This window comes from Equus asinus, chromosome 13 (genome assembly GCF_041296235.1).
Source record: "Equus asinus isolate D_3611 breed Donkey chromosome 13, EquAss-T2T_v2, whole genome shotgun sequence".
Lineage (NCBI taxonomy): Eukaryota > Metazoa > Chordata > Mammalia > Perissodactyla > Equidae > Equus > Equus asinus.
Genome location: NC_091802.1, coordinates 37,919,171 through 37,946,063, shown reverse-complemented (window position 1 = coordinate 37,946,063; position 26,893 = coordinate 37,919,171). Strand labels below are relative to the sequence as shown.

Genomic DNA, 26,893 nt, shown 5'->3' with positions numbered 1-26,893 from the left:
TTCCCCATGATATTTTTATGTGTTGCCTTTAGCAAACCAAAATGATGCTCCAGACCACGGGCACGAGAAAGCCTTTCTCTGTACTAAGCCAATTTGCCTGTTGAGTGTTAAACCTGGAACTCCGACCCTAGTACTGTCCACGCTAATCAAATGAGCGAAAGGTCAAAATTTGGGCTTCCGTGAAACTCCAAAGTGGGCTGCTTCACATGTGATATAAAAAGTATACTCTTGGCAACACAGTTTCACTCGTTATGGAGCACCCTGAGAGACGAGAACAAGAAGATCATCATTCATTCATTCAGCAAGACTTATTGAGCAGCGTTGGGTACAGGTGAGCAGGGCAGAGCCCATCCCTAGCCAGAGGAGCTCACAGTCTGCTGAAGATTTTGGGCGATCTCTCTTCAGCGCACACGCTGCACCAGACTTCTTTTCTTTCCTTGCCCTCCTTTTGCCTTACACCTGCCCAGCATAGAACTGCGCATTGAGAAGGTGCCCACTATGTTAGCCCTCTTTTTCGTCATTTCCCTTTCCTTTCTGGAATGTTCTAAGTCTGTGGGTCTAATCAGTACCTTTGCTTTTCTTCTCCAAGTATCCTTGCTTGATGACGTTATCAAGCTCTTGAGCGCCTCTTGTGATGTCTTCTATTCCTAAAAGGAAAGCAGCAAAACGCTTTGTTGAAATCTGACAGGATTTTCATTTATTTGGGCTACTTTAGATAATCTACATTAATAACAAGGTGCAGAAAGGCTGTTGCTTAAACAAGGCACAAAATAAAACAATTTCTAGAAGATGGAGGGGAAAAAAGTAAATTTTCTTTCTTCCCAATATCTGACGTTAAAATTGCTTAAAATTATCTAAACATACATTAGTTTGTGCAAGGGGAGGTAGCCTAAATATGTACTGATTGGCAAGAAGAGGACTCCAGAGGATTAAGAATTTGCTGTGGATATAAGCTCCAAATTGGATAATCCAAAGTCGAATGAATAGCTACCAGCACGACAAGCTTTAATGAGTGATAGAGTTCATCAGAAACACAGTCACCTCAGAGGGAGCAATAAACACAGACTTTTCTTTAACAAACAGAAAGCCACCTTAGTGGACATAAATTTTATTAAGTTCACATAAAGAAGGGCTTTGTAAGCTGAACTTGGCAATAACTGCCAAATCCTGGTTTGCCAAAGTATGGGACAGAGTCTAAACATGACAGAAGCCTTTACAAAGAAGACCCTGGAACTGACAGCCTTTAATTGTATGTTGCTAACGTTCCTGGCTTTCAATTAGCCTCGTTAGGTACAAATTTATTGAGAAGTCAAGATCCTAATCCATCTTCCACCACTGGGGTTTATACTTATGGAGAGCCTAAGGACAGAAATGAGGAAGAATTTTATTCCTCAAAAAATAAAATGAAACAAGAATAAAAAACCTCAAAAACTCTTTAAAAAATACAACTGTGCATTTCTTAATTAGGAGAAATGAAGGAGTGGGCTTGCATAATTCTAATATTTATACTTTTTAGTCCCCAGACCCAACTCTCTTTTGGTTTGCCTTAAAAAATTTAGAAAGTGGGGCTTGCCCAGTGGTGCAGCGGTTAAGTGTGCACGTTCCACTTCTGCAGCCCAGGGTTCGCCGGTTCAGATCCCGGGTGCGGACATGGCACTGCTTGGCAAGCCACACTGTGGGAGGCATCCCACATATAAAGTATAGGAAGTTGGGCCCGGATGTTAGCTTAGGGCCAGTCTTCCTCAGCAAAAAGAGGAGGATTGGCAGCAGTTAGCTCAGGGCTAATCTTCCTCAAAAAAAAAAAAAATTTAGAAAGCAAACAAATACAAACCAAATTAAGGCACAACCACAGATTAAATCAATTGGGTCACCTATATAATATCTTGAGACTTTGGGTGGAATAATTTTCTTTCCAATCACACAATTGTTTTTTGAACATTTCCTACAATAGCGTTTATTCAGTGGTGGCTATGAACTGGCACTGTGCTCAGGGCTTTACATACTTTTTGTTTAAAAATAACATTTTAAGACAATTTAAAATGCAACTAAAATTACTTTTTTGCTTCTAAGTTGTTTCAAGCTTAGTTTTAAAAATGTAAATCAGAAGAGCTTCTCTTTTTCTTTTTTAGTGTGTCTAAGTGCCTGATTCTTTGTCCTATTTGTCCTTATTGTCAACTTCCTTGCTCATGGACTATTTTCACGTGTGTCTTACGGTGAGCAGACCATGTGGCTGCTATAAATCCTCCCAGATGGGTCTCAGGGTGCACGCAGGAGATGAACAGCAGCAAAAGAAACGTCATCTGTCTAGGATCCTTTCATTTCTCACAGCCCTCTGAAAATTCTAATATCTCTTTGTCAATGCTCTCCAAGAAAAGAGAAACACATCCTACTGAGGGTCTGGCAGCTGGTTCGAGGACCGGGTCTGGTTAAGAAGCACCTTTGGAGGAGAGCCCATATTACTCCTAGAGGCCTAACAATTAAATGAAAGGCACAGGAGATAAGAAAAATAGGATCCCCCAAGCTTGGAGTTTCCATCTCTTCCTCCTACAGTCTCCCCACCCCGTGCCTCGGTTTCCTCATTTATAAAATGAGACTGTCATTAGCATGTAGCCCATAGGGTTGTTATGAGGGATGACCGAGTCAATACATGTAAAACTCGTGCAGCAAATCCCGGGACATAGTAAGGGGGCTGTAAGTTACATTTTCCCCCCTTTCTTAAGGTCTTGTTAAACTTAGAGACATAGCTTCTCATTAAAGATGCCGAGAGTCTGAATCATAAAAAACATGTTAAACGTTCTATTAGAATTCAAACCTCCTTTTTTAATGCAAATCTAAATGCCATTTTATGGAACATCTATAATTATGAAAATGGGAAGACATTGCCTCGTGTGCGGGGAGAGTCTGTGAGTATGAATATTACATTAATGTGCCCCACACCAGCTCACTGATCCTGCTGGCAGGAGCATAAAAAATGCTTGAGTGAAACTTTTATTTAGATGTTAAGACTCGAGGCCCCAGCGGGGTGACAGAGACAGTCCCTGCGAGTTGCCATCAGAGAGAAAGCTCGAATTGAATTACCCAGGGGGGAAGGAAGTAGTGATGAGCACTGCTTCGCTTATTTAATTTCATTTACTTTCAGTACATTATCAGCATGAGGCTTTTCTCTCCCCACCAATCGAAACCCAAGAATGCCACCACCAAGAAAACAAAGATATAATGCAGCAGAGATGTTTGAACCCCAAGTCACTGATTCTAGGAGACTGGGACAGAACCATCAGCACGCTCTCTCTTTAGCACACTCGGTTTGCTAAAATTGGGCACTGAATGAATTGCTGAATTTTGTCTCTTGGTCATTCACCAACAGGATGCTCAAGAGTAATAGAGCTGGAAATACATCTGTTATAGGCTACGTTTTTGTAAGATGTGTCATATTGCTTTCTTATTAGAGGGAATCTGTAGTGATGAACTCTCTTGCCTAGTTTCCCTCATGGGCAGTGGGAAAAATAGGATTATAGGGGAAGTTTGGAATGGCTATGGAAAAAAATTAGGAAATCAAATCAAATCATTTTTCTATTCTATTATTGTCTTCTATGTACAAAGCACTGTGTGGTGAGTACAATAACACAATTGTTCTCCATGCTCAGTAAAGGTGACTCCGAGCTCAACCTCGTTAGCTCCATGATCTATCAGATACATCCAGATAACCAAGATGGGAAGCCAGAGTGGCAATCAAGCTATCTCCTCTTTCAGTGTCAGCTCAGGGTCTTACTGATCAAGAACTGGTAATCCTGAGGATGCACACATTAGCCACAGTCCTGGGGTGATGAAGCAGGAGGAGTCCTGTATGCCTGAATTCACACCTACTGGCAAACAAACAGATCTCCAGAACTGCTTAACACATAACGGAGAGTATGTAAATGCTTTGCAGGATGATAATAAAAATAGGAAGAAACCACAAACAATAGCATGAATTGCTATTTTAAGGCAAAACCATTTATATTTAAGTTTACGATTTTTTAAAAACTTGAGGTTTTTGTCCATTACCTGAAAAAAGATAATCACCACCTTAATGAAAAAATAGAAATGATTTAGATTTATTGGGCATAAATGGTCCTCTTGGATAAACCTAAGGGTGTATCACATTATATCAGCACAAAACAGAATTACATGAGTGTCATAATCTCTCTCTACTACTATACTTAACTAAATCTCTCAGAGTAGCCCAAATAAAGAAAAGGTTCACTTAGCTGAAGGATGTGGGGCCATAAAGATACGATCAACAGAGAAGTGTGTTCCCCAGAAGTGATGGCCACCCAACTTTCATGACAGATAAGGATAAAAGAAATTCTCAGACATCCTTCTCTCCTCACCCAGACTCCTTTAAACCTTTGTATCCCACCCAGACCCAACTCTGCAATAAAAAACGACAGAGTAGGATTCCATCTCTCAGTGCTAAACATGACTCCTCAGTCAGCTATGCACAGAACAATGGGGACCCTTTGGAGTGTGATACATTTCCATAAAGCAGTCAATAAAAAAGACACAGGAGCTTATGTGAGTCGCGGCCTATTTAATCAGCTGCGTTCTAGCCCACTGAGAAAAGAGAATTGGAGAAATCAGTTGGCAACACCTCAGCACAAGGCTAATAGCACAAGAGGCCACACAATTTCCACCGCAAAAAGGCTGCAGCCCCAACAGAACAAACCAGGTGCCCAGGAACTTCCATTATAGGCAGCTGGCTTGGTCTCTTGCTAAATCAACCTGAAATGAAAATCAATGATTTTAAGAAAACATCTTTCATTCAACTCTTTTCCCCACTTCAACTGTGGACTTCTCTCATCCTCCCCTTTCCTTTTAATTCAAGTTCTTTTCAATTGTTTGAAAAAGGGGAGCAAACCAACTCCAGCCTAGAGACTGACAGCTGCCAGGCGTGACTTTCAGGCAGGGTGAAGTTTACCACGTTCCTTCATTAAAGTACCCATGATAAAGGAGTTGGCTGGATGAGGTTGGAGAAAATCTAATATTTGAAGGCTGGACATAGTCAAGTTCCACTTGCAATTTGAATTCGCACACGGATAGCTGGTGTGTGTGTGCATTTGCAAAGTGAGAAACACACTTCACAAAACCTCAAGTGTACAGAGGGGAAGAGGGTATTGCAGGTAGGGTGGGTGGGGGTGGTATTCTCCTCTCCGTGGTCGTTGATCCCAAATCTGTGCATTAAACCCTCTCCTTTGTATTTGGTTTCTGTGGCCTTCTTTAATAAGTTCATTACTGTTTTTCCTCAGCTTCTTGCATTCCTGGGTTACTTTTTGCTTTTTTCTCAATTTTCAGGAATCAGTCAATAAGTGACAGGCAGGTTGAGATGTCTGGCAAGCAATGTTCATCTTCTGAGCATGATGCTAACGGAAGTTGGTTTCAATGACTCTTACTTTAAGAGTCCCTTGGGACAGGCTTATATAATTCTTAAACTTCTGTGGTTCCACTTGATATCCACTTGAGTTTACACTTATTCCTCATATTTTTCTGTCTTTGTGCTTCACTCATTAAGGAATTTAGACCAACACATGTAAGGTGAAAAATTCTAAATCATTAATAATAGACTTCGGATCTGAAAGTTTCAAAGATATAAAAACTACTCAAACAGACAGCTTCAATTTCATGGAGGAATAAATTGGATGACAGATTAAAGGAAGGGAGTGAACACAATGAACTCAATCAAGTTCTTCAACAAGCGGTGACATAAGAAGCAAAGAAACAAAACAAGTGCAATTGGAGCTAGACTGAAGGATGTCAGAAAATGGTAGAAATAACACATTTGTGGTTAGCAAACCAACACAGGAGACAACATTCAGGAGATCTCGACAGACTCTTGTTGCCCCTCTAATTTTCTAAGGTCTTTAAAAAAATCTGGTACTCCAGGTAACAGACCAAACAGTGTAAAAATCTGTGCAAGAATTCTTGTTACACTGAGGGTAAAGAAAATTTGTGATAGATTCTAGTCCAGTAGTACTAGGAAAAAAAGTAGATAATTGATGTACAAAATAATTAAAGCTAATATATTTTAATAAAAATGGTTAAAAAAACTAGGTTTTTAATCTGCATTTTATCAAGCATTTTTACATCTCATTTGAGCTCTACAACAACCCTACGAGGTATGTATTATTATTATCTCCACTTTACAGACTAGGAAACTGGGGTTAGTGAAATTACAGGACTTGCTGAAGGGTGCTCAGCTGGAAAAGCCCAGGCACCCTCCACTACCCTGAGTTTCGGCTGAGGAGACACACTCAGAAGTAGCTGAGGACAGACAGGGTCGTCCCACCTCACTTTCCCACAAAAGAGACCTCATTTAAATATGGAAAAAGAAATAGACATAATGTGTGCTTATTCTAATATATGACATCAAAAAATTATTTTAAGATCCTGTATTTCTTTACTTTTTCGTTTAAAAACTGGCTGACTCAGCTTTGGAATTGCTTTCTAGGGTAGGTCTGTGTGAAATCCAAGAGGTCCACAGATTTACAGAGCAAAATAAAAGAAAGTAGGAGAATGCGATAAAAGGATACACAAGGTAAAGGAAAGACAAGAGGAAGCAGCCTGGAGCTCCCCCAACACGCTGCTTGGTCACTGATGTTTGGCGACCAAGATATCTGACACAAGAGTGATACCCAGAAAAATGAAGCCCTGTTCCAGCACAGGGCTCATGCAGGAATCTTGGACATGATTTATTTGCTCTTTAAGGAAGAAATTGTGATTTCAAAAGAAAGAAGAATTTTAAGCCAAATATCCAAATTGGTTTCTTTTCATAAAACATTCCATCAATAACACCAAGCTGCACGGTAACATACAGAAACCCTGAATATTCACGCGGGATGAAGGACCTTCTTGTTCCTACAAAGAGGCACCACACTAACTGTCCAGGAGACCTGTGGTCTTAGGGGAGGCTCCTCTCCCACATCTTCACGTTCAGTGGGATTTTATTTATAGGAAGTGAAAGTATTAGAAAAAAGCCCTTTCAACTCCAGGTATAGTAACACACTAATTCTAACGTCTAAATAAATGGTAATAGTCAACAGCATCTGGTAGAGGTAAATAATTCATCTTAAAGAATGAATAACTCAATAAGTATAATAATCCATTGATTCTCAGTCATGGTATCATAACACAGTAGTGTCTTTGGATCAGTTGAAGGTGTTGATCTAAAGGGCAGAGACTGGGGCCGGCCCCATGGCCAGGTGGTTAAGTTCCCGTGCTCCGCTTCGGTGGCCCAGGGTTTCGACAGTTCGGATCCTGGGTGAGGACATGGCACCGCTCATCAAGCCATGCTGAGGTGGCATCCCACATGCCACAACTGGAAGGACCCACAACTAAAAATACACAACTATGTACCGGGGGGCTTTGGGGAGAAAAAGGAAAAATAAAATCTTTAAAGGGAAGAGATTTTGAATAATTCAGTATAAGAATAGATTCAAAGTTTTTCTATAATACCACTCACACATTCTGATATGCTTCCTTAAGGGAGAAAGTCAATTAAAAATAACTTAGAGCTTATCTTATTTATGGCACAGTCTATGGAGACTAAACATTCCTGATGGACTATTATAATCGCGGCGATCAAGAATTCCCACAGTGCTTTATTTCCTTGGAGAAATTATGTTTCTGCAAAATTGTGGGTTGAACCCATGGAAGTGGGTTGAGCATGTGAATGTCAATGGACATGTGTTATGATGGGAGAAAGGCTGAGAATTCGTGTGATCTCCATATAAATTGTTTAAACCCAGGAAGCCTCTTGTGTCTTCCGGTTTTATTAATTACATATATCCGTAACCTAGCACCTTCAGCTTTATTTTTACCCTAGGACTCCATCCTTAGTATAGAAGCACAAGGAACCAAACTACCTGAGGTCTCTTTAGCAGCCAAACCACAGAGAGTGCAAACAGTGCACAGTGAGAATCCTGACACCAATCCAGGCAGGAATGCTTCAAACGGCTTCGTGATTCTAAAAAGGAGGAGGAGAGGATCTAATCTGCCAAATTGTCCTTTTATAAACCTTGAAAGATCACTGTACCTCCCTCTCATCCTGAGGCAGATCGCTATTATGCATGTGTCACTTGAGAACATATCTTTAGAAATGAATGACAAAATGTCTTTTTCAGGTCTATTTATTTACTACTCTGCTAGACTGATAAGAACACGGACAAAAGGAAAGGAAAAGGAAAGAGCCTTGCCTGGTTTAGAGTCAGTTTTTAAATTTTAGTTTACTGTCTCCCTATCCTCCATCCTGAGCCTGAAATCATCCTTCTGAAATATACATCTGGTCATGGTACATTCCTTCGTAATGCCCTTAATGGTTCTCCTTTACCTATCGGATGAAACTCAAACTCTCCAGCATACAAAAACTTTAAAACTTGGTCTCACCCTACCTTCCAGTTTCATTTTCTCCCAACCCTCATCCTTCCCAATATCCAGCAACAACAAGTAATAGACTTTGCCTTCTGGCACATGCCATGTACTTCACACTGCCAGGTCTCTGCTCACACTGTTTCTCTGTTTGGGAGTTCCTCTCTCTCTATCCCCGTTTTTTGAGGAGGGAACACTCCTTTAAGACTCAATTCAAACGTCCCCTCTGAATCTTCCTCCGTTATCCCGCTGTAGAATTATATACTCCCTCTTCCGAGTGCTAATGACATTTTCTTTTTTTTCTTTCCCTGCTTTATTTCCCAACCCCCCCCCCCCCCCGCCCCCGCGTACATAGTTGTATATCTTAGGTGCAAGTCCTTCTAGTTGTGGGATGTGGGACGCCGCCTCAGTGTGGCCTGACGAGCGGTGCCATGTCCGCACCCAGGATCCGAACCCTGGGCAGCCGCAGCGGAGCGCGCGAACTTAACCACCTGGCCACGGAGCCGGCCCCTAATGACATTTTCTATAGGGCATTATTATAGCACAGTCTTGGCTCCCAGCGACCCTAAACCTTTCCCCAAGTACTCTCCATTCTTGCCTCTTTGCTTAGGTTTACATAAGACCTTAGTTACTAGGTAAAGCTGCTAGAAGCCTTGAACAAGGAAATAGAAAAGGAACTGTTACAGGTAAAAGAAATGTAGCTGTGAGTCAAGGTAGAAGGCAGAAGGGGGGACAATCTAAAGAGGGAGGGAGGGTAAAAACAGACCTTGCATTCATCGGAAGAGAGACGACACTATGGAAGAAATTAAGTGAACAAAACATCACTGTGCCTGGATTCAAATGGGAGGACAAAGAAGAATCCAGGAGAGCTGTGCGCCTATGGGGGTGGGCCAGTATTTGCGCCACAACTGTCTGGGTAAGGACAGTAAGAATGAGATTGAGAAGGAACCAGAACATGTGAACAGCTGAGACCCATCACAAGATAGGTCTGTGCTTTAACTAATTGTTGAACTGATATGGGACTGAGAAGGAGACTTTCCTAAAATGCACACAGTACACTCTAAGGAGTTCATTGCTAATTATTTAATTTCTTGAAGCCGAAAGAAAAGCTGCCGGTGGGGAATCTGGTCCCTTTGACAGAGGGCAGTGCAACTCATTATTCACACACCTGTTTCTCTCCGCATCCCCGGGGGCCCAGGATACACAGTAGGTGCCTGATAAATGTTTGTTAAACTGAACTGAAACTACTTCTAGCCTAATGAGACTTGTGGTCCAAGAATGCAACACGGGAGTGAATATTTGTTAGATAAATCATTTTCACTTAAGCCACAAACAGTAATTTTTGTTCTGCCGTATAGTCACTATTTTAAGCTTAAAGTTGGTAATGTGAAATAAGAAATTTAAAAAGGGAATGAAAGGGAGCTTTAGCCAAGAGAGCAAGGAGGAAGTGGGGAGTACAGAAATCAGGATGAATAACAGTACTGAGAACAATAGGAAGAGGGGCAAAGAGGATTTGGGGCAAAAAAAAATTAGGAAAAAATGCCAGGAACCTCAACTCTGAAGAGAACTAAATTTCTGAGCCTATTTCACAGCCTCATCAAGACACCAAATCTCTTCACCTCAGACTTTACCCATCTTCAGGAAGGCATCAAAGGGTGGGGTTGAGAGGAAGCCATAAAGGGACAAAGGATGGTCAGACTCCAACAACTTAACAAATGGATAACCGAGTACTCTTCAGAAAATAGCTGTTGATAGCAATTACTGAGCTGTAGACCTTGAGTCTATAGCTGAGAACCTGGCCTCTTCTTATAATGTTTCCCTAATCTTGTTCGTTTATCGCCCTGAAAAATGGTGTTTTTCTCTTTGAGCTTTCACAGGTGCATTGGTTTGCATCCTGTACGCAAACAGCCTATGTGCGTCTGAGTACTTCATACTGTCCACGGTGAAGGCCACACGGGGATCAGTGTACCAGAATCCTGGAGTCTCTATTTTAATTACTCTCCAAACCAAAAGCTTTCAAGGAAATCAAATGATAATAATTGTGCCTTCTCTGTGTCTCTCTAGTAAAAGGCATTCAGATATCATCAGAGCACAGCATCAAGAAAACTTTTAAAGCAAACAAAGCAGAAAATAAAAAAGAAGACTCAGGAAGTAATTATTGTCATTCTCTGGGGCTATTTCAGGGTGGGTGATCTAATGAGAACTCTCACACCCCATCAGGAAGGCCTTGATGGGAATGCAATGATCTTAGCAATGTGGCTCTGACCTGGTATGTATCATCTACTGGACAAAGGGCCACTCCCAAGCCAGATCTCACTGCCAGCCAGCTCCCTGGGTGTCTCTGTGCAGCACTGTGGGCTGGGAGACAGAAAAATGATGGCTATGATAAGGACTTAGGGCAAAAGTCACCCCCTTTTAAGTTACACATTGAGATTTAAAATCTTTCTTGAGTCTTCTGTTTCATCTGACAAAACTCAAGCAAGTTTGAAGTCAGTCAAACTTTGCAAGGAAAAAAATTAGAGAAGGGAAAATGAGGGTGATGCTTCTAGACCCAAAAGTTTCCAACCAAATCATTGTCTGTAATTGCAAAGTAAAACCACTAAATCTCAATATCTATTTGCACAGCTCATTAACTAAGGGCTCACACTCAGCAAACGGAAAAAAAAAAAAAATAGAAAAAGAAAAGAAAAAAAATTCAGCACCAAATACATTTGGAAAGTTACTATCGAGACCGTTCCTCCCTAGGATCTAAACTAGGCCCTGTCACATTCTGCTAGGCTGCTGTCAGATGCCTCTGTCTGTCTTTGTTGGTTATTTAGAAAGTAGCAGATCCAGATGAGGCACGGCATCTTTTGACAGACGATGCTGGAGAGAGAAAGGGAGCGTTCCTTTCCCCACTGAGCATTATGAACATGATGGCAGGCACTCGACCTGCTCTGCTACTGGGACAACATGATTTACAACGTGAAAAGGGAAAACCTAAATCACCAAGTAATGAAAACATTAAAGTTAATGCATCACAAGTGAGGAATTTATTACCATTAACTCCAATAAACAGTTATAAAACACTCGTCCTTTCCTGTCCATGCACAGGGACACAGACACTGGACTTCATTAAGCTCAACTTTCTTTTCTTCTTCACTAGACCAGTCATGTGTGTTTGAACCAACCACCATTTATTGTTAAGTGGACTGGTTCATTTTCCAGGACTGCAGAAAGCTGAAGGCACATCCATTTTGCTTCATGGCGCTTGGTGTAGACAGATGAAATAGCAAAGTTTAGAAGACATGCAGCTCGGTATTGCTACATAAGTTTATTTAAAAGTCCCTAAAATATATGTCTGATAAAAGCAGAGTAGCTCTTCCGAACAGCCCTTCTCAGAGGCAGGTGTATAAGTAATAATGCCTGGCGAGGAGGGTGGCATATTGGATGCCAATGCACGTCAGGTGCGTTTAGCCAAATAATTTTTCCCTTGTTATTGTTTGGTGCAGTGCCTTAGAACCCTGAGATGGAAACCCACTTCCTTTCAACATTTTTCTCTGTCACAGGGGCATAGCAGTTTATTACCGTAAGGTTGTTCATGAACAAAAGAGGCTGCACATATTGGATGGCTAAGGTAGACTGGTTCTGGATTCATTTGTTTTAGAGGAAAAAAAAGAACTGAAGTGTCTTCTTGGAAAGCCAACTCTAATTGTGGAATTGCCTGGGTGTTACAGAGCAGACAGGAGAGGCAGCGTAAAATCCAGGGTTCCCTGACCAGTTACAGTAGGAACGACGGTAATAGTAATACTGTACATTTGGATAGCATCTTATTTAGCGTTTGTAAAAGCTTTCCTTTAGGGCACCTCCTTGATTCTGATACAGACAGAAAGGCCACAACAGTAGAAACTGAGAAGTTGAAACTGAGGCTCAGAGAGGGTAAGTGACTTTCTCACACGGCTGGGAAGAAGGAGAATAAAGACATAAATTCAGGCTTTTTTTAAAGCTCCAAATCCAGTACTTTTTTTGGCTATACCATGCTATACAAACATTTTACATAATGAATAATGTGACAGTCATAACTATAATGTGAAGTCAAGATGAAGAGTGTCCTAATTCTATATTTCTCAGCCCCAAATCATTGTTTTTAGCAACCCTCTCTGCTAGGCATGGCTGCAGTGCCAGTCCTGCTGGCTGGAGCCTGAGAGTTGTCCAAGATGTTCAGCTCCAAAGTGGGATCTGATCTTTGGCATTCCTGGAGAAGAGGCAGGTACTTGGGGGATCCCCCTGTCTGAGGTTCACAGGGATTTTTTTTTTTTTGAGGAAGACAGGCCCTGGGCTCACATCCATGCCCATCTTCCTCTACTTTGTATGTAGGACGCCTACCACAGCATGGCTTGCCAAGCAGTGCCGTGTCCGCACCCAGGATCCAAACCGGTGAACCCCAGGCTGCCGAAGCAGAACGTGCACACTTAACCACTGTGCCACCTGGCCGGCCCCTCACAGGGATGTTTAGTCTCACCCACTGGGAGGAACTGCTGGACTTCTCATGGGCCAAACTGTGTAGAACATATGAAAGAAAGGACTAGGGGCCGGCCCTGTGGTCGAGTAGTTAAGTTCACACGCTCCGCTTCGGCAGCCCAGGGTTTCCATGGTTCAGATCCTGGGCGTTGACATGGCACCACTCATTAGGCCGTGCTAAGGTGGCGTCCCACATGCCACAACTAGAAGGACCCACGACTAAAATATACTACTATGTACTTGGGGGATTTGGGGAGAAAAAGCAGAAAAAAAAAAAAGGAAAGGACTAGAGAGGCTCTGAGCTGCATATCTTACATGGCTAAAGCTAAGACTTCCATATGTAAGACCAACTGCTAAAAAGTAGCATAATTTAAGAAGGTAGTAATACTTGTCAAGGAAATTCTTCTAAATATAATTTCATCATTTATTTTAGCTTCTTCATAAGGTACCCTAAGGAAGAACTCTTAGATGGAGAGGTTACAGGGCTTTCCAGGAGTGACAGAGCAAATGACCCTGCAACTCATTTTGCAGATGGGGAAACTAAAGCCCAGCCAGGTAGATTGTATGACTCACCCAATGATGTCATTATGTGACATAACCCAAGGTTAATGTGACTAATTTGTTATAGAGTTGAAAAGAGAAATAGAGTTTTCTGACTCCAGTTCAGCATAATATCACTCTTTTACTCCCAGAGTCAGGTAATGGTCCTTCTCCAATCCTGGCAAGGGGGCTTCAATTTCTCTAGGGAAACCAAACTAGGGAGGCCCCAAATCTCCACACAGTCCAGCGGAGAGGGAGAAGCCATCCTGAAAACAGGTGAATTAACTAATAGTCTATTTCCTGAACACTGAGGCCCCTAGCCTCCTTTTACTGCCCGGTTCCAAGAAGACAGGTAGTCATGTATAACAGCACCACCAGGAGATTCATGGGTCCTTCTCTGGAAAAAAAATGAATGGCTTCAGAGAAAAGACCTACAGAAACTGATATCTGGGAGACTCCAAGTAAAATGGTTGGGTCTCCCATCACTCTCAACTCTAGGCTTTCTAAAGTGAAGCCCACCAGTCGATATGCCCCACCTTGGCAGGGGGAAGCTTCAATCTATGTTTTAGTGCCTCCCTTTTAAACATAAGCAGTGTCTAAGGATCACCAGACACTTACAGAAAAGCTTCCAACACGCAAGACAAAGACCAAAGTATACAATAGATAAAAAGGAACTCAGAGGAAATAGAGCTAATTTAGGGAGCAGAAAAGAAAATTAAAAACCAAAATGGGCTGGCCCCATGGCCGAATGGTTAAGTTCCCGCACTCCGCTTTGGCAGCCGGGGTTTTGCCTGTTCAGATCCTGGGTGAGGGCATGGCACCACTCATCAGGCCATGCTGAGGCGGCGTCCCACATAGCTCAATCGGAGGCACTCACAACTAGGATATACAACTATGTACTGGGGGGCTTTGGGGAGAAGAAGAAAAGGGGAAAAAAAAGAAGATTGGTAACAGATGTTAGCTCAGGTGCCAATCTCTAAAAAAACCCCACCAAAACAAACAAATTAACAAACAAGCTATCATTAATATTCCCAGAGAAATAAGAAGACTTTGCAGTCATGAAATAAGATGCTTAAAAAAGGAACAATCAGAGAACTAGAAGGGACAGTCAGAAATTAAATATATGAAAGCAAAAATTAAAAACAATATCAATAGATGAGTTGGAAGATATAATTGAGGAAATCTTACAGAAATAGGGCAAAAGGATTAAGAAAAGGAAAAAAGAAGAGATAAAAATATTAGAACATAGAAAATAAAGGGAAGGAAACGATCAAAGAAACAATTAAATTTCTCAAAATGAAGGATATGAGTCTTCTGATGGAAAGGGTCCTCCATACACCCAGCACGTGAATGAAGAGACTCACATCTCGGTAATCACCGTGAATTTCAGAACACACCGGATAATGAGAAGCTCGTAAAAGCTTCTGAATCAGGGGAGGAAAAGTCAGTGATACACAAAAATTTGAGAATCAAAATGGCATTGAACTTCTCCATAGCAACTCTAGAAGCTGGTAGCCAATGAACCAAAACTTTCTGAATTCTAAGGGAAAATAGTTGCCATTAGCATTCTTACACCCAAACTATCAATCAAGTGTAAAGGTAGAATAAAGAGGTTTTCAGACATGCATGGTCTCAAGAAATTTACCTCCTAGGCAGCCTTTCTCAGGATGCCATCAGAGGATGTGCTCCTCCAAAAGGAGGGAGCCCATCAAGAACGAAAGTGACGTTGGATCCAAGTGGAGCTCTGACAAAGGAGAGAGACAAAGGGAAGTCCCAGGGTGACAGCTGTGCAGCGGGCGGCTAGAGCAGCCAGCCCAGTGTGGAGGAGGACAGAGGTCTCTAGGAGAGGAGCTCCAAGAACAAAATGGAACTGATGGATCATCTGATGTGTTTGACCAGATGGAAAATAGTAGTCAGAGGAATATTAGAATTCTGCTACAAAGTTTAGGGAAAAAAACTAGGGATGGTGACTTTGGAAACAAATTAAAAGAAAAAGCCAATGCTTTTTCTGACTCTAGAAAAAACAAGAAATAAAACTTAATTACAGAAGTTTATAAGGGTTGGCAGTAAATAAAATTTACATAGTTAAAATCATGTAAGCCCTGAAACTAAACTAACTAAAAATTATTGATATAATCATGTTGGGAAGATGAAGGGAGGAGAAGTGAGGGTTGGGATGAGATAAGAGTGTTAAATCTTCCTCTGCCATTATATGAAATCAATAGATAATGCCTGAAATTGATAAATAAAAAAATAGCTGTATAATAATATTATTTAGGTATGTGGAAGTACACACCAGAATTGATGAAAGAATTGAAAGGGACTGCTCCGGACAGCAGTCCTGTGGGACTGGGAAGAGATGACTTCTTGTGGTACTATTTTACTTTTTAAAATTCTATACTTATATTATTTTGATAGGAATAAAAAATAATCAGAAAATGGAGAAAAAACAGTTTTATAACTATTTTACAACAAAGCCACATGTCCCCATATTTACATGATGATGTCCATTCTGAGTGGCTGAATATACAAAATCACTAAGTTTGGTATAAAGGGTATATAGCAAAGGAATCCAGAAAAGAAAGAAGAAATTAGTGTAAAATAAAGAGCAACCATTTTATTAAAAACATTTACACAAAGTCATATTTGAATTAGGTAGCATTTTAAGAATATTTTTAATAATCTGTAGTCTTTATTCAATTGTAAGACTCATTTGCAATTCTAATATTGTACTTTGTCTAAATCACAGGTTTAGTTTTCCTTAAGCTCTGCCTACAGTGCAGGGGACTCACAAAACAGGTGGCCTCCTTCCACTGGATATCTGCTTTGTTTCACAAGTAAAAAAGGGTAAGCAATCCCATTATGAAATCTGGGGTCAGACGCCCAGGGTATAAACTTGGGTTGCAATTTAGAGAATAGTTTTATATCACTGGGCATGGCCAGAATTAGGTAAAGTACCTGCAGATAAGATAAAATCAAGAAAAATTTATTTGGAACCTACCACGTGGGAGGCATTGTGCCAGAGAGGATGGAATTCCTAGGATGTCCTAGAAAGACAACTTCGGATCAGTGCAAAGACACAGAGAGCACAGACGTGATTTTAATTTATAGGGTTGGAAAGGTACAAGGCCATAAAACAAGATACCTGTTGTCGCGCATTTATGTTAAAGGTTTCGCCCTTTTAAAAAATAATCAGAAACACATAATCATTATTCTTGACATAAATTACACTTTAGATTGGGGGTGGAAATCATGTTTTAAGAATAGGAAGGGAAGGAAAAGTTAAACCAACTGCATGTAATTTTTCAAGTGGAAACAATGGCAATATGAAGATGTATGGGCGTCAGACCCACTGGTAGAGGGAGGCTGTGCTCTCTTACCTCTTATGGTGTCACTCCTGTGACCTCTACCGTTTGAAATGCTCTGATTCCACCTTGCCCAAGGGACCCGTGAGCACCGGGAAAAGGGATGAAGGATGCCTATGCCTGACCTCACCTTTACATTGTCTAACGACTGAAGGTATAAATCAGCTTTCCCCTTGAAGACCTGAGCGTCAGAAGCTCATGTGAAATGCTGGAAATATTAAATGATGTCCCTGAGGGTTTTATTCTTACTCAGTTTTCTCCTGTAACTGGGAGAGCTGTTCACATGAAGGATATTCTCCCCCAGGACCTCAATTTGTATATAAAATGAAGTATGAAACTCCAACAACTTCTTGCCATTTTGGAAAGAAAATAAACAATTAGTGGAGGTTGCACTTCGCCCACTGTCCCGTTTATTTCAACGATCTCTCTGCCTGTTTCCGGAGAACAGTTCATACCAACAAAGGTGTGAGAACATCCTCATTATACATCCTTATTTCCAGGGTAATAAATCTGCGATGGTTAAAACATCTCGACAGACAATGCAATGTGTTTTTTGTAATGGGGAAAAACAAAAGCTCTTCTTTTTATCCTATTTAGCAGAGGAAGTGTCCTAATAATTAGAACTGATGATCAAGTGCCCGGATGCCAGGGGTCCGTTTCTAGCTCATCACTGTGATCTCAGGCTCTATAGAAACCTCCCTTCCAGATTCTTTCTGCGGGATTTTTTAAATCTATGAACTCTTAAATATCCTAATACACTTTGATTCATTAATCCTCACCACTACCTCCATAATAAGAATAATTATCTGTAATAAGAGAAATGATCATTTTTCTCTTGATGGAGAAATTAAAGTGACTTGTTCAAGCCTCCCAGTTAGTAAGTGGACATGGCAGGAACAGAAGGAAGGAATCCTCATGCCAATCCTTAACATTAATCTCTTGGCATCTCTCAATCCTTCCCCCTCCTCTCTTCCTCCAAGATCTGAAGTAGTGCTATACGGAGACTATATTCCCTATTATAGAAACATTACTACACATTTGTCTAGAGCTTTAAAAATTTAGAGCACTTTCAAACCTCTTATTTAGTTCGATTTTTATAATAGCTCTATGAAGTAGCTGTTTACAGAATCTGGGATAAGAGGATAAAAGTAAAAAGAAACAGCTTAAACAGTTGAGAGGAAAAGCCAGTGAAATATTAAGGATTACCTAAGATATTGTAGACTCTTAATTACGCCAGGTGTGTAAAAGATGGCCAGAGGTATGAAAATATTGATCAGCTTGCCTGTTTCTGCGCTATGAAAGACTGATCTCTAAACGCCCCTCTGCTCTGTTGTCTGAGATCGCATTCCAGGCATGAAACAATATTCAGAATAGTGTAACGTGCTCTCTCAACATGAGCTCTCCTGCCGTCTAACTGTGGCTGAATTAGGGATGAATGATGTCGCTCCTCTAGGGCGCAAGAGAAAGTGTGTGTGAGGGCTGAGGGGGATTCCAAAAAGCATATGAGGAAAAGTGAAGAAATAAGGTTCTTTTTTTCCCAGGAGCCTAATTTTCTGAAACAGGCTCAGTGATTTTTTAAAGAAAAATTTTTTTAATGTAGCACCAAGTAGAATTGGTGCTGATTAAATAATACGTGTTTAAGAGAACTGGAAAAGGGTCCCTCTTCCAAAATATCTTCTCAGATGACTTCCTTAACTCCTGAAGTTCCACCATTAGGAGCCCATTCCCTCAGATTAAAGCATTATTTCCTGTTAAAATACAAACGCCTCTGGGAGAGGTAGTCCATTGTGCGAGGCCGTTTTCATCCACAGTGTGGTAACGGCTTCATCACAGATCACTGGGAAGTGAGGCGCAAAGTTCCAGCTCTCCCAGGGACAAGGCACAGCCATCTGTAACCATGCAGTAGGCCACTGAGCAGAGACAACGGATAGAAGGATGTCCAGCAGTGACTCTTATCCAGGAGGTGCGTGTGGCTGATGATGCTGCACTGCGCGGTTATCAGTCATTAGCACCTTAGAGCAGCGCTTCTTAACCATGGCTGCACATCAGAATCACCTGTCAACCTTTCCAAAGCTACCGAGACTGCGGCCTAGATATGCTGAATCAGGATCATCTGGGAGTAGGGCTGAGGCATGTTTACTTGTACAAAGCTCTATGGATATTCTGATGCTCAGCCAGGGCCGAGAACTACAACTTCACAGTGAATTTGTATATAAGGTCCTTGTCAACCTGATGGCTTGCTAGTGAACCTTGCTGAGGTGCACCCCCAGGTGGGGCGCCTGGACACTGAGTACCAGAACAGAGGGTGAGACACAAGAGAGGTGCCATAAACAAGAAAGTAACCATTGGCGATACTAGGAAGAACCAAGACAACTTTGTCTCCATCATAATTTTGACAAACTACCCAGGAGTATTATTACCAAGATTTGGAGAAACAACATTAATCTATGAGAGTTAGAACTTCTACATAACACCATTTAAGAAATACCAGAGGAAGTTATCTTTACTCATACAACTTGGGTTTATTTCATTCTTTCAATGGCTGAAGAAGCCACTTGTAGTCTTTTCTTTACTGTCGTATCTTTTTCCATCACATTCTTGATAGTCACCTCCCTAAGTCTTACTCTACTCAGCTTGTCCTTGGTCCTTACCAGGTAAATCACTAAAGGATTAGTTCAGCCAGTATGACAGAAAACCCCAAATCATAGAGGCCTTAACAAAACAGATCAATTCTCTCTCATGTATAACGAGACTGGGGGGCGGCAGCCCGGGGATGGGAAGGCTCTCCGTGCGCTCAGCAACTTCTATCTTGTCTCCACCACCTTTAGCATGTGATTTCTTCCTCGTGGTCCAAGCTGGCTCCAGCTCCAGCCAGCAGGAAGGAGGAAAGGGGCAAGGAAGAGAGCATCACCCTCTCCCCACCTGCTGAAGGACACTAGTGTGGGACCCTAGAAGTTGGCACATCCCTTTTACGTTCCATTGGCCAGAACTTAAGTTACATAACGGAATCTAGTTGCCAGGGAGGTAAGGAGGCAGGGAGTTGTTCTGGGCAGCCAAGAGCCCATCTAGAAATGCATAAGAAGGGGAGAATGGATACTGGGGGCCAGCCAGCAGTCTCAGCCACACCGGGAATTGTGCACACAGCTAAACAAGTACTGGCAGTCACCTTATGAACCTAGAATATCCCACCGGAAAGAAAGCAAATGAGTGTGGTAAGAGAAGACTGCTTAATTCCAGGTGTTGGGTAATTCATGGTGATTAGAGGGAAGTGTTTTCCACTAATGAAGAGTGAGAATTTGTTGAAAGTAGTTATCTGTGGCCCAGGAGTCATAACAGAGGCCTCAAATAAATGAAGTGCTTGGTCTGTCTTTTGAAAGCTTATGTTTCCTCTTGGAATTACGTGATTCAAAAGTCCACCTCTTGCCTAACGAAGGACTGGAATGTGGGCCTTCTTTCCTGAGTCCCTGGAGTCAACTTCTCTAATCTGTCAGGAGCAGAACAGCACACTAGACCAAGGATTTCTGTACTAGCTGCTAGCACTCACAATGCTAACCAGGAGAAATGTGAATACTACTTTCATACAAATTCTGCTTCAATGTGCTTGAAAAAAGATTTGTATCATTGAAAGGTATACTTTCCCTGACTCTAGGGCTCCCAGGGCATCCCTCTGGGGTAACAGATACGCCAGTACCTTCCCGTCAGTGACAGATCTGAAAGTACAACCAAGACAATGCTGGGTAGAGGGATCTAAAAGGCAAGAAATCTCTTTAACTCTATGGCTGTGTTTGGATTGCTTCATTGACTAGGATGGTTTTAAAAGTAAAGCACGGCATCGTTTTCCATCGGATCTCCCTAAATCATCCAATGGACTTGTTTCCTTTCTTTGTGTTTCTTATTTGTCCAGCTGATTGAATTGTATGGCCAGTTAGCTCAGTTAAATAGGGCATGGTGCTAATGAGACGAAGGTCACAGGTTTCATCCCTAGATAGGCCGACTGGTGTGCAGAGTGAAATTCTGTTCCATGTCTAGTTGACTGCTTCTCTATCCCTGGCTAACTATTCTGAAAGAATGGGTGCTTCTCAAGAGGGAGACTGAGTAGCAAAGAGCAGAAGTCTCAGCAGAATTAAGTTGTATTGTTGGAAAAACCCTGTAAAGGCCCTTACACAGAGTTGATGGGCCAGAAGCATCTCTACACAAAGGGGAACACAAATTAGTCTGGATATGAAATGGTCCCTCCAATAATGAGCCATCCTACTTCCAGGATTCTATTACCCAGAAGCATGGAGGCTGAACTGTGACATCAGAAACGGAAAAAGACGTCTACAATGGCAAGAACAATTGTCATATTCATAGACTGGGGTTCAGAGCTCTTCATTTCCTGCTTCATGCTCCATCCAGGACACTAGATTCTGTCTCCTGTTTCCAACCCCACCTCAGGGTTCCCCACCCCGTGGCCAGTTGTCATGATGTTGTGGAGGAAAATCATGTCCAAAACGGGAATAAAATTTGCCGCTGCTTTTATTTGCTCAAGATAGAAATGTCATTTCTCACCACAGGAAGACTTTTTTCCCCCTCTTATCAAAAATCTGTCAGTCTGTCCACACAACGCAGAGAACAAATGTGTTTTTTATCCCTCTGTGAACAAACGAGCTGAGCACCTGCACAGCGCTCAAGGGTGGCCAGCCCTCGCCCTGACTCGGAGCCGGCTGCCGCTTGGGGAGAGAAAGTAAAAATGATTGATTCAACATCTTAATTAAGATAAACAAACAAAGAAGAACATCAAATAATGGACCTGACAGTTTGAAACAAACTGAAAAGTACAGCTTAGCATTTCATAAAAGAAAAAGCGTTTGATGTGAGGACGGCAGTTTAATAATTTGTAAATATCACTGGCTTGGTATTATAGCTAATCCAAATATTTTCATTTCTCATCATAAGTTACCCTCTGCTGATGGCTTGTCCTCTTCAACTTACAGCTTTCACCCTGGTGCCTTTGACAGGGGTGGAGAAAAGAGGAAGAGAAAGGGTCACAGGTTCTCTGTGGAATGTGAATTACACCGTCAACTTCCTTTCTACTTTCTGATTCAGATATTCCCTGGAAAATATCACCGACCAGCCCAAAGGATTTATGGCCCCTTTCTTCACCTCCCCTAAAAAGTATGAAAATTTAATCATTAAATCTCTCCATTAGCTTCTGACTGTTTTACTAATTAAGAGAGTCTGAGCTTCCCGCCCCCCCGCCCCTTCCTAAAATGTAAAGAAATGTGGAAATGGAACAACCATACTAATCTTCATGTCCGTCCAAGGCTGTTTTTATATCATAAAGAAGTAGTCAGCTATAGATCCATACTAAAAAAATGTTTTAATGCCCTAATACCCTATAAAGAAGGGTAGCTGGGGAGTAAAAGAGTCCTTGTTAATGCCTGTGTCTCCCACCAAAATACCTTTGAGCGGGTACTGTGGATAAGCAGGAAGTAGTGATGGTAATCATACAAAGATGGAACCTCTATGTTGGCCAGAGCATTGTGAGTTAGCTCTTGTGAAAAAAATTCAGCGAAAGAGTAGGCAATTTTACCAATATATTTGAAATTTCAAAGGGTGCAATTCAGAACATAGGTCTGTGAAAGCAGAGCCGAAGGAACACCATTGGGCAGACAGAGGCTTTGGGCTTTTAAAAAAATATGTAAAAAGGGAAGAGTGAGGAAGCAGGCCTGTCAGGTCAGCCTGTGGGCAGATGTACCTCTGGGTTCAGGACGGGACCATTCCTTGTGGCTTTCCCATTCTTTTTGCTGAGGTCCTTAACAGCAGCATTTTTTTTTTTTTTTTTAACTGCTCGTGGGTGATACCAAGCCCCGGCAGGAGGCCACACTGGGTGGGTGTTGCAGGCAGAGGCCCACAGAGGGAAGCTGCAGTTCTGAGAATCCTCCACAGGGAAGCAGTATGAGATCAGGGTTTAGACAGAGGTGGCCCCGGCCCCACCAGCCTTCCCTGATTCTGATTTGAGTCTGTCCTTATTTCCTTCCACTGTGTACGAGATGAGTAGCAACAGGGCAAGCTCACCTTTCAGGAGAGCCCCCCGAGTCTAAGTAAGTCCTCCACGTAGTCCTTCACTCCCAGGTCTGTTTCTCAGCACTCAAACAATTGGCTCCCAGAATACTGCTTTGTCCACTCCATCTCTGGCCTATGCATTACCTGAGGGATGCCATAAGGGCTGAGGATGCCCTCCTTTCTGAAATGGCCTTATTTTAAGCTGCTAGGTTCACATGACTTCCCTAGAGAGGAAAGCTGCAGAGGGGACCTTAGCAACACTCAGACATGTGTTTTCCTTGGCAGGATGAATTCTGGCAACCTCCCAATGGTTGGATAACTCTTAACATTTATCAAAAAGGAATCAGTTCCGTCTTTGGCACTCTGAAGAAAAAGTTGCCAGCAACAACTTGATTTTGTTTGAGTTGTAGAAAACAATACAATATTATGAGCAAAACTCCTAAGTAGAGAGTTTACCACTTAGGTTCTATCTGGACAATGTCCCATTGATATATTGTGTGACCACAGTAAAGCCACTACTTATCTTCCCTGCTTATAAAATAGAAATTACATCTGACACATTTCTGATAAGCTTTAAGAACTATGTATTCTATGTGGACTTTGCACAAAGTACCCAATACTATGAGTACTATGAAACTTTTGACCTTTCTATCTTCAGACACTCTCTAAAATACATTTACTTTAGGTGACAAATTGGCAAATATCACATGTATCAGATTTAAAACTTTCTAAGCAATTTAAATCTTGAAAATTCTTCTAATACAGTAAGCAGAAATTCAATTTTCAGCATTTCACGTGGTGAGAGTGGAAAGGAGGGATCAAGAAAGAACTGAGGTCTGGGTTTCCTAAAATATATCTCAGATGTCCTATCTCTTGTCGTACATTTCATTTTTTTTACCTGAAATACTTCAGAACTTAAACGTTTCTGCCAAGTTTGAGAAGGTGTGTACTATTGCCTTTTTCATATTGATCTCATTTTTTTTTTTCTTTCTAGTCTATCCAAACCACTTTCAGACCCCTAAATCAGTTACCTTTCTTCTGGGGACAATCAATAGAAAGCAAGCAGGAAGCAAAACGAAAAGAGAGTGAGACCTGCCCTCTCAATGGTCTCCCAGGTGACTTTCCCTCTCAGATAGGTTGATGCAAAGATGAGCAAAAGAGGGGTTTCTGAGCAGATCTCTAGTAAAACTGCTCTCAAGATGGGATCAGCTGCCGTGGTGCTAGATAAACACTGCAATTGGCCTGCTTCATCCCTCTGGGGCATAAATTGGGCCAGACAGGTACAGACTGAGACACACAAACAAAAGGGAGAACACAAATAAAATATTGATTCTCTTTCTTGTATTCCATCTCCAAAAGATAAGTAAACCAAGTAGCAGTGGGAAGAACGCTAGTCTCATAATACCAGGCCATTTCAATTTTGTATAAAATGCAAGAGTGTGTAGTTATTGGTATAGACTCCATGCTCTCTCTTCTGACCTAATACGACTAGGAATTTTTAGAAGTTTTAGGCGGTGCTATGTCCAAATGAGTTTTAATGCCAAGCTTGGATGATGTTGCTAGGGTCTGTGTCACCTGTGATTTTGTGTCTGTCTAGGAAAGGTTAGGCAAAGGTAAGAGAGATATGGAGCCCATCGAAACATCTCTTATCAAAGGGAAACTTGTTAAAGAAAGATTTTAACAGCTCAAACTACCTTGGAGGCCAATAAACGCACCAAAACTGATTATTAGACCATGATCTGAGGTTAGAAAAAGGACACTGCCACTGACTGATTGGAAAGCTATTGGAAATAAATAAAAAGGCTACATTATGTGAAACGCAGGGTCATAGCACAGGAGCATCTTGAAAAGCCATAGGTGCACTGATTACATTTATCACGACATTAATGAATGCTTTGTGTATGGCTTGTTTTCAGAGGTCTTTTGTATGAGATATTTTTAGATAAACTGATTTCACAGAAGAGGGAGAAGGTAATAAGTGTCACATTGTGTTAATACACAAGCTCTCCACCTTTGGGATCAAATTTGGTGCAGGGCATAAGTGAAATGAGTTTGGTGGCCTCAAGCAAGGCTACCACCGATAGTTATCTTTAAACAAAACCACAAATCATTTGCTGGCAGGTAAGATGGGAGACCTGGAGCTGAGGCCCAAGAGTGTTACAGGTCAGGAGGAAGACTCGGGTGGGGAACCAGCCATTACATCCGGGTGTCCAGTCTAGCTTCAGCTTATGCCACCAACCAACCTTCTCATCCATAAACACTAACCTTCACGCTGATTTTACGACCACTCTTTGCCTGCCAAGCCCAACATCAATATTCCCAACATTACATGAAACGTCCTGTTATCTAAGTCCTCATCACTTGGTCAATTCTAATAACAGTAATTTCATAGTCACTATGAAAAGGAGTCCTATTTTTAGAATGCTACTTGCCCCTAGCAAAATAATGGAACTTGTTTGTTCCAGTAATTTCTAAATCTAAACATTACTTGCTCTCTCTCCACTCAGTGAAGGGCTTCTGTGCTACTCTGATGAAAACACAGAGAATGAGAAAACAATGACTGTGTGAATGACATTTACAGAGATCTCATACTGGAAAGGGCACATTTTATTGTGACTCAGTGTCAAAAGTGTAGTTTCATCAGAGGACAGGAGGCAAAAGAAACAGGCAATCAATACTCGGGCCTCTGATATCTGAACTGAGAAAGAAAATCATTATCCTGTTACTTTTATTGTGGCATGATGCTTGAAATACTGCACCTTGTTTCCATAATAATCCAATATTTTGGGGGGGTGCAGATTAAAAAACCCCTCACAGGGGTAGCCATGTGAAGTCAGAACACAAAGCAGAAAGGAATGTATACACACACATTTTATGGTGGGAACTTGAAGAAAGGCAGACTGAGAAAGATAAAAGTTAATCTTCTGAAAAAAATGTAATAAGCTAATTTCTTATTTGTATTTATCTAACAGCATATGTTTAATTCCTGAATTTCTAGAATTGTCAGTAAAGGGTTCCTTGTTTCCAATTTTTGGGCAAATCACACAGATTTCCTACAGATAAGAATCCTCTCAATATTTATGAGGTTATTTGGATGGCATTTTCACCTCTGTGTCTACTGAAACTTTTGTTCCATTGTTAAGAAACTAAATGAATCCAAGGTGGGAAGTATGTGGAGTTTGACATTTGATTTTAAAGCTAGCTGTACTAGTCACTTCTTGCTGGCAAAAAGCGGGCCACTGAACTTGAATGTCTTGATGACAAAGGGAGAGGAATTATCATGAACAAATCTTTTTGAAACTTTTAAGCGTCCAGCCCTAAGAATTGCACCAAATCTGCCTAAATGCTTCTAATATGACTGTTTATTGGTTAATATTTTCAAAACACTTCAGGACAATTAACCCTCCCCTCTCTAGATTTCAGCATCCAATTTGAAACTCTATCTGAATATATATTATGGAGAATGGGATCACGCCAGTCATATGGTTACTGCAAAAATAAGCAAAGCTGTCCTCAAGCTAGCTTTCATACTTTCGTGGGTTGCTTATTTAAATTGTTTTTTCTCTTTGAATTATTATTAATGAGATTAGCATTATATAGTCATGAAGTCATGACCTGCTTTTCTAGGCTGTCTCTGCAGCCCTACGGAGAGCTAAGTGGTTCCTTAATGAACAAGAAAAGGTTATCATGGCGGCAAGCGGTGTCTCCCAGTCTGCTCTGGCTAGAATCTCCAGCAGCCACAGATAACAGTTCAAAGCAATGCAAATGAGGGCTATGGCTACCACTTTGTTCCTCACAGTGCCGATGTTCCTCTGATCCGAACAGCAGTAGGAAGAAAGGATGTTCTCAGAGACCTAATCCATCTGGGCAGCTGGTTTATTTCAAGTGAACAAACTACTACAAGCCACCCACAAGAATTTCTAAAATTAAGAAAAACTGACAGTACCAAGTGTTGGGGAGGATGGGGAGCAAGTGGAATTTTCACACAGTGTTGGTGGGAGCATAAATTGGTACAAACCCTTTGAAAAGCGATTTGGCAG

General features: G+C 41.4%; 1 protein-coding gene across 1 annotated transcript in view; it reads right to left on the bottom strand.

Moving 5' to 3' along the window:
* Positions 1–26,893, bottom strand: part of SKAP1 (src kinase associated phosphoprotein 1) — a 256,565-nt gene that overhangs the window by 46,215 nt on the left and 183,457 nt on the right. The window contains exon 5 of the mRNA XM_044744416.2: positions 570–647. Within this exon, the coding sequence (XP_044600351.1) occupies positions 570–647 (78 nt within the window). The remainder of the gene's footprint in view (positions 1–569; positions 648–26,893) is intronic.